Genomic DNA, 8,437 nt, shown 5'->3' with positions numbered 1-8,437 from the left:
TTCGTGCCATAAAAGGTAGGGACCTAAATATATATAAAATTCACTTTACGACATAACGCGATGCCTTAAAAGAGAAGGAAAGTACGTCGTGTAAATTGTTAAATATGACACACAATGTTTACGCCGTAAATATTTTTATTTAACGACTTGCACAAAAGTGATGCCGTGAATGCTAGATTATGTGCAAGTATTACGACATGAACTTTACGAATGTTGTGAATAATATCATTTAAGGCATGCTAGTACTATACACCATAAATTTCAAGTCGTAAAACACCCAAACTGTTGTAGTGCAACGTCAAACGAAAACGTACTAACCCTGAATTAAAATGTACCCAATTATAAACTATATTAAAATGAATATTCATCCTTTTCGAAATGTTTAAAAATATGTTTGATTCATACACAATGCTCTAGATAGTCTTGTTTTTTGGTAGATAAGTCTCTGGAATAACTTTTAGTTGATCGGAGATAAATCTTTATTATTGTAGATAATACTAAATAAAAAGAATAAATCATATAATTTTGAATTAACAAAAAGGCTATTGTCCGTTGATTAATGACTCTTTATATAAAAAAAAAATTAATTAACGTAATTTAAACTTTTACATTGTTAACGACTCTTTCTATAAAAAAAAATAATTAATTAATTAAAGTAATTCCTTATTATTAGGAAAAAAAGTAATAAAACTTATGTTTTGAAAACAAACGTAGCAAAAATTCAAATGTACCAAGTAACTAAATATACCATTATAATTAAAAGTACCTAACAACGAGTTTTGTTGCATTCTATTTAATTTACTAAAATAAATATTTAATAAAAAATAAAAAATCTTAAATCATCATAATAAGAGATACATAAAAATAGGAAGAAAAAAAAGAAATGCTAACGTGAATAGACTTCTAATGAAATAAAATGAGAAAAATTTAAAGTACCAAAATTGAAGGGAAAATATTTAATCAAATTTACCAAAAAAATAGATATTTAATTTATGACATTTAAAAACAAGGCGTTTATATAAAAACATCATTTTTTTTATTACTATATTCACCAACCACTTTTTGCCGCGCGTTTCCGCATCTTCCCCAATTCGTCACCTAATTTTCCCGCTATTTCTTCTACCACCATAACTCCAAGCTGGAAATATTCTCGGAAGTGACAGTGAGGCGGAAGTTTCTCCCTTTCCAATTCAATGAACTCCCGCGAGCTCGCCCTGGTCTCCACCGCGGCCGTTTTCGGTGCCCTGGCCTCTGCGCTCACTTGCCGTTTCTTCTTTTCAAACCCTAAGAGGCAGTCCCCCAAACTCGATTTGTCGAAAAACGGCGTCGTTTCCAGGAAATGCTCTTCTCAGAGCCCTTTCGACCCCTCAAAGCGCGAAGGGTTAGTGTCCAAAATTCCAACTTTTCATAAAGCCCTTTGATTTTGGTCATACTTTTCTATTGCAGTAATAAATATATGAGTAATTAGTTACAAATTTTACAAAAATGGTTAATTTCACTTATATTATTATTGGGTTTTTAATTTTTAATTGTGTTTTTTGTTTTGATTGCAGATATTTATCATGGGATGATTATTTCATGGCAATTGCATTTTTATCAGCTGAAAGATCCAAAGATCCTAACAGGCAGGTCATATTTCTCTGCTTTTTTTATGTATGCATGCTGATGAATTTGTGATTAAATGAGGAGGAATTAAATTTTTGAGAATTAGCAATGAGAGTGTTGCAAATTTCTTCGATTTGTGGTCTGATAAGAACTTGGTGAGTTAGACAATATATTGATTGGTCGTTGGTGCTATGTTTTGTATTTGTGGTGTATAGGTTGGAGCATGCTTGGTGAGTGAAAATGGTGTAATTCTAGGTATGGGATTTGTTGACGTGAACTCTACATCCAAATTAAGTCGAATTATAAATTATATTGTAGTATATTGTTCAGTGATTGTATGGCTCTTATTGTCCATCGATTATGATTTTTACGATCATTGAACTTTTGCAAATGTAGTTTCCTTTGACTTCCAGCCAATTTCTCTCTTTTCAGGAATTGGATATAATGGGTTCCCGAGAGGTTGTTCGGATGACAAGCTTCCTTGGGCAAAGGTTTGTCTACACTATTTGATGAAATTGTACAAAGAAAAAAGAATGATTATATGATGCTATGGTCAGTACTCAGTAGTAATTGGTAAAACTGTCCTTTCTTGTTCAGAAATCCAAAACTGGGGATCCTTTGGAGACAAAGTACCCGTAAGTGTTTGTGCTTTCTTAAATTAATTTTCTGACTCGTGGTCTGCTGTTTACTCTGAACTTATTCTGAAGTTGGAATCTAATATCTGTTTTCTTTCCATTGCACTAGTCAAATTTATCATCCCACCGCTATCACATCATATCCAATGCTTGTGCTTTCATTGTATACTGGTTTCAAATCTCTGGTTATTTGTCTTAGTATTTCTGATTTCGTTTTGCAGTTATGTTTGTCATGCTGAAGTCAATGCTATCCTAAACACGAATCATGCTTCTGCTGCAGGACAGGTTACTTCTGGTTACACTTACCCATTCCCATTAACTACGAATATATCATCTCCATCTGCTGACCTAGTATTATAATGTGGATTCAAACTAAAATGTTGTCCTCGACCAACTTGACGAAATGATGACCCTGAGGGACTTTTACATGGATATGTTTGGTAGAAACTCAAGTTCTAAAATGTACTTAAGTTTAAATGATGGTTGACTACATTTCCTTCTTTTCCATTTTGTGGTTATTCTGTTTCGTTGCCCTCTGTGACTGAAAGTACTGTTTGAATGCTTTTTCTCTATTTCTTTGCAGAGGCTTTATGTGACCATGTTCCCCTGCAACGAGTGTGCCAAGATAATTATTCAGGTTCTTCCTTTGCTTCTTTGTGCTTGTATTTTACGGTATATCTGAAATAACCATGCTTATGTCATTCCCATCTCCCGCCTTCCCCTCCCTTCCTAGTCCCTCTCCAACCCGCTAAAACTCTAGTAATGAGCATGTAAAGAGATGGTAATCTATTTTTATTGCCTTAAAATTTCAAGAACCTGAGCATTTGCACGTTCAATGTGGTACGTTGCCAGTGTCTAACCAGTTTGTTTTTCCTGCCAATTGCTTCTTATTTGCAGTCAGGAGTCACGGAAGTTATATATTTTGTGGAAAAGAGGTTAAACAATCCAGATGTTGCCTACATTGCTTCCCATAAACTACTATCATTGGCCGGTGTGAAAGTATGTCTCATTCACTTCTTGAACTGTTCTATTAAATTCATTTTGATTTTGCATATGCTTTTGAAATTAGAACATTAGGCTTTTAATCTCTTCAGCTTGACGTTTCCTTGTTTTGATGAGCGGTCCCTAATAGTCTCGCTAATTTTTCCCTTTAAAACGCTAATGTGTGTACGAGGTTGCTTGTGTGAACCTCCAAAGTGTTATCCAATTGAGTCAACCTGCAAATCCTTTATCCATAACACAGGAGCCGAAAACTTAACTGATATCTGTGTTTTTACGTCTCAATTGCAGGTCAGGAAACATCACCCTTACCTGAACCAACTTTTAGTCAAGTTTGAGGAGCCCTAGATTTCGTATCGTTCGTTACCATAAACCGGTAAACGGACCTTCATGCTCGGTGAAAATGTGAATCATGAATCCCTCTCGTGTGTAAGCATCTAGTATTTGGTTGTTGTCTCTTGAATCATGAATCACTTGTAGGTACGATGTTTATTTTCAATTCTGCACTCTGGTCTGTTGTTGAACTATGAAATAGAAGATACCGAATCATATGAACTCACGAGACGTTAACAACCTATTGTGATTGTATGGAAGTGATTTTCATCTTCCGATTTCAATATTTCTGCCCGAAAAAGTTTGGAAGATATGGAAAACCATGTATCCGAGTACCATTCGTGTCGTTTTAGGACGGATTAGAAGGGAATCAACAAGAAGATTATTATCTACAACACTAGAAGACCCCACTACATGTAATATGAAATGAGTTTGATAAGTCTCTATTTGTCGGTGTCTATGGCCGAACCCCACTACATGTAACATGAAATGAGTTTGATAAGTCTCTATTTGTCGGTATTTATGATTGAATCCTGTTGCATGTAACACGAAATGAGTTTAATAAGTCTATTTCTCGGTGTTTTTGACTGGCATCGTTACCGTTGTTATCTTTGATGTACTACTCTTGATCATGTAGTTTATGATCAGTCCATTTTTCCCTTCTTTTTTTATTTTTTGTTGATCATGACATAATATTGTTGATCATGAGCAAATGTGTAAAATATAATAAGAAAAAAAAGAAGTTGACAGTTAGAACTCTTTCCCAAATTTGTTGACTGTAATGTGCATGGAAAGTTTGTTTCTCACGGTTTGGAATTATGCCACGTATTCAGTGAGCCTTATTCTTATTTATTTTATTGAGCAAAAGTAATAAAATTTCTGACAAAAAAAAAATCAATAAAATTGATAAAATAAGGCTCATTAAATATGTAACGTAACTCCCAACTATTAGATTTTATTTAAAGGGTCTCGATTCAAAGAAGAAGAATGGAGAAGAGAGAATCTAAGTCTAAATTTTTTGGTGCACGTCAATCCGTCAGATCATTTTATCCGTGCAAATTTAGTTTTCAAGACCAAAAAATCAAGGAGGTGGATTGTCTCCTTTTTTTATTTTCATACTTTTTTCATGTCTTTCTGTGATGTGTGGTCACGGTTAAGTCATGTTAATATTTTATGTTAATTTTTTATAAAAATAATAAAATAAAAAGTAATATGAATATAAAATATTAACATGGCTTAACCGTGACCACACAAACAAAAAGACATAAGAAAAACATGGAAATGTGAGGACAAACAACCCACCTCCAAAAATCAAACCAAAACATCTGTCGGTCTAAATCTGTTTGTTTTGTGAGCACCCAGTTAAGTTTGACCAGTGCAATTGGAGTTGAAGAGTCACTGGATGCCTCTCTTCGGTTGGCTGGCCTACGATGAAAACGACATTGAAAAAACGAAAGCTTAATTTTGTCAACTAAACAGAAGTTCAAAGTATGATTCCTGGGAAGAGTATGGTTAATTTTGTTCAACCATTTCCAACTAATGAAACTTCACCACCTTGACATTTGATCTATTGTAGTATTACCAGGGTTGGCCGGTAAAACATGACTAAAAATCAGCAACCTACGACCATTTCGTTTTCATTTTTCACTTTTTGTTTTTACTTACAAAAAAAGGTAAAATAGTTTCAGATGAGAAAACACCTTGACATTTGATCTATTGTAGTATTACCAGGGTTGGGCAGTAAAACATGACTAAAAATCAGTAACCTATGACCATTTCGTGATTCCATATGAACGGTGGTTTGTAAGATGTAACATCACATGATTCCATATGTGTTAAAAATTCTACTTTCTAGCATAAATTAACAAAAGTCACCGCAACTTAATCAAATCCTATTACGTCTAATTATACACCATGACAATAATATAACATAGAATAGAACAACTCCAACTCCATATTCCTTGCGTTTTGCATGCATGTTTTTGTGGGGTTTGTAATATGTAAGTACGAATTTGCCCCCCACACCCTACTAACTTAGGACGTGTTTACGTATCCGTAATCGGAATGAAATTTGTGGAATTGAATTCCGATTACGGAGTATTCCAGTGTTTACTAAACATAAAGGAATAAAAAAGGTAGTGGGGCCCACACAAATTTTGGAATTCAATTCCTTGTATCGGTGGAATTGGATTCTCTAGATATAGATGGTAATCCAATTCTTGATTGCTTGGACAATCGGAATGACACTTTTGTTCCCTTTATGCCTTCACTTGCTTTTTTTATTTCCAAGACTATCCTTGTAAGATCCCACATCGCCCAGGGGTGAGGATCCTGTAAGCCTTATATGTATATTCTCATCTCTACCTAACACAAGTCCTTTTAGGAGCTCACTTGCTTTTTTCTTACTATTATATATTATATCAAATTTTATTAAAAAAAAGTATATAAAATATTTGATTTGGGACAAGGCATTTTAGTAATCATATTGTTTTATATTCCGATTCTGCTGAATTAGTAAACAGCTTTATGAAATTCTATTCCGATTCCAGAACATTTAAGTAATCAGCTTCAACATGAATCTGATTCTAACTTCCCATTCCAACTTCTCAATTCAATTCCTCCTACTTTCATTATGGTTACGAAAACGCGCCATTAACCTATTATTATCAAGTCCAATATAGCCACTCAGTATTATAGTATGATAATATTTTTTTTCACTTGTATGTAAGAGGTACAAGAGATCTTAAGTTTGAATTTCGTAGATAATGAATTCGATATCAAATTAGGTTGCCTATTGTATATCTTAGCCAAATTCCGCCCTCTCTCGAGTGTAAAATATAGCGTTGTGAAAAGAAAAAGAAAAGAAAGTAGTCCAATATAGAATACTATTTACCCTTTCTATATATGACGCAATATACATCTGTAATTTTAATTTTTAACCAACAAAAACAAAAACATATAAAATAAAAAACGCATATTTTTCTTTTCCTTTAAATATCAGTTCATTATCCAACGGCCATATTGTCACCTTCTTCACCCTCCACCGGTCCCCCCAACTCCTCCACTGCCTCACCGTCAACCGCCAGCCACCGTTCGATCGGCTTACACTTGACTTTGTGTCGCAGCTTCCAATCCAGCGCTTGGCACCCACGCGAGCAATAATTCACCGTTCCGCAAACCGAGCACCTCCTAAACTCGTGCGGCATCGTCTCGGGCCTCCCGCAGCCCACGTGCGAGCACATCTTCATTCCCTGCCCCGCCATCCACCGCCCCGACCCGAACCACTCCCTCATGAACCGGTTCGCAGGGTGGAGCTCCGGAGGTGGAACGTTGCACCCGAAGTCGCTCAGCAGTGGGCAGCTGACCAGCCCCGTCAGGCAGGCGTAGAAGTGCTGGTGGTGGTGGGACCGGCTCGCCGCGGAGGAGCGTAGAACGGATGCGAGCTCCCGCGCGTTGGCCTGGACAAGCAAGCGGCGTCCCTCGGTGACGTTCTGCTTGACTCCATAACCGTCCTGGAGGCAATGGCCGAGCTCGCGAAGCGCGTCGACGTGGCCGAGGGAAGCGGCTCGCGCGCAGAGAGCCACGCCAGCTCGCAGGTCCTTATCTTTCTTGGAGTAGCCGCTGCCGTTAAACTGAATCACGGCGAGCGAGTACAGCGCAGGCGCGTGGGCTCTCATGGCGGCTTTCGCCATGAGCGACGCCCCGCTCCCTCGGTTTTGTAAACAGTAAAATCGGATCTGTAGCGAAAAAAGCGAAATTATTTTCCAAAAATAAAAGAAAATTACATTAATTAAAAGAACAGAAAATAAATAAGATAAAATTAAGCGACTGACCATTCCGAGAGTGTAGGAAGCTTCAATGTTACCGGCGGTGACGCACTGTTTGAGAAACCGGTGAGCCGAATCGGACCAGTTCTTGGCCCGGATTGCAAATGCTTTTGGACCGGCCTTTGATAACACCAGAGAGTGGAGTCCTAACCGGTTCAATCTCTTACAACTATATTTTATTTTATTTTCCAAAAATTAAAACGAGAAATTCATCAAGAGCAAGCAAGAAAAATAAGAAATCCGAGGTCACGGCGCTTACGTGATGAGGACGTTGATGAGATCGGACGGCGAGGAAGCGGAGGAGCTGAGCTTGCAGAGGACGAAGACAACGAGATCGTCGGGCAAGCCGTCAAAGAAATCCGACTTCGCGGCGGCGGTTGATCGGCGGGAGCTTCTGAGCTTTTTTCTTTGCAGCGTCGCCGCCTCCATGTTTAGCTTTTCTTCTTCTTCTTCTGCAGAATCTTCACATAATCCAAGCTCGATCTTTCTCTGTGCGTATGGAAACGGTGGTTGTTTGGATGTTTGTGGGTTTTATGAGGGTGGAGATAAAAGTCGAGAACGATGACGTCTGGACGGACTTATATACAAGGGGAAGGAGGGAGACCAAACGACAAGCCACTATGTGGGACCCGCGAGATTGATTTGAAGAGAATTAAATATTAATCCTTGATTAAGCTTTATATTTGGTTTAATTAATTTTTAGTGGGAAATAAAGAAGCCGGATTCTTGTTGGATTATTTTTGTGTAAATTCTAGAAATTCATGAATCGTCTGTTTATTGTATATCGTGAGGTCAGAAATTATTTTAAATATTTTTATTTAAAATTAAACACAAATAATATTTGATAAAAACTAATAATATGATATATGATAAACGAATATGATTTATAAATCCCTAAAATTCTTACCAAGGATCCGGAGGGGATCCTGTTGGAGAAATAAATAGGATACTCTCTCCGGTTTTAGCGATTTGGGTGAGACGAAAGGACTGGTCAAAAGTCTCGTTGTGGACCCAGACTGAGCTTTAGGCCAGCCGGTG

The 8,437-nt window shown here is 37.1% G+C and overlaps 2 protein-coding genes across 2 annotated transcripts; one reads left to right on the top strand and one right to left on the bottom strand.

Moving 5' to 3' along the window:
- Positions 1 to 1,061: 1,061 nt before the first annotated feature.
- Positions 1,062 to 4,171, top strand: LOC137713853 (Cytidine/deoxycytidylate deaminase family protein). The gene is made up of 9 exons (XM_068453207.2): positions 1,062 to 1,381; positions 1,554 to 1,629; positions 1,821 to 1,860; positions 2,038 to 2,096; positions 2,203 to 2,240; positions 2,462 to 2,525; positions 2,824 to 2,877; positions 3,138 to 3,239; positions 3,531 to 4,171. Exons 1-9 carry the CDS (start codon positions 1,194 to 1,196, stop codon positions 3,585 to 3,587), a joined length of 678 nt encoding a protein of 225 aa, XP_068309308.2. The 5' UTR covers positions 1,062 to 1,193; the 3' UTR covers positions 3,588 to 4,171.
- Positions 4,172 to 6,440: 2,269 nt separating this feature from the next.
- On the bottom strand, positions 6,441 to 7,955 carry LOC137713497 (F-box protein At1g67340-like). The gene is made up of 3 exons (XM_068452796.2): positions 7,659 to 7,955; positions 7,406 to 7,568; positions 6,441 to 7,309 (listed from the first exon to the last, which is right to left on the bottom strand). Exons 1-3 carry the CDS (start codon positions 7,826 to 7,828, stop codon positions 6,578 to 6,580), a joined length of 1,065 nt encoding a protein of 354 aa, XP_068308897.2. The 5' UTR covers positions 7,829 to 7,955; the 3' UTR covers positions 6,441 to 6,577.
- Between the last annotated feature and the right edge of the window lie 482 nt (positions 7,956 to 8,437).

The sequence above is a fragment of the Pyrus communis genome, chromosome 14 (genome assembly GCF_041283825.1).
Source record: "Pyrus communis isolate YQ-2024b chromosome 14, ASM4128382v1, whole genome shotgun sequence".
In the NCBI taxonomy this organism is placed as follows: domain Eukaryota; kingdom Viridiplantae; phylum Streptophyta; class Magnoliopsida; order Rosales; family Rosaceae; genus Pyrus; species Pyrus communis.
The sequence above is the reverse complement of the archived record's forward strand: the minus strand, read 5'-3'. Positions and strand labels throughout refer to the sequence as shown.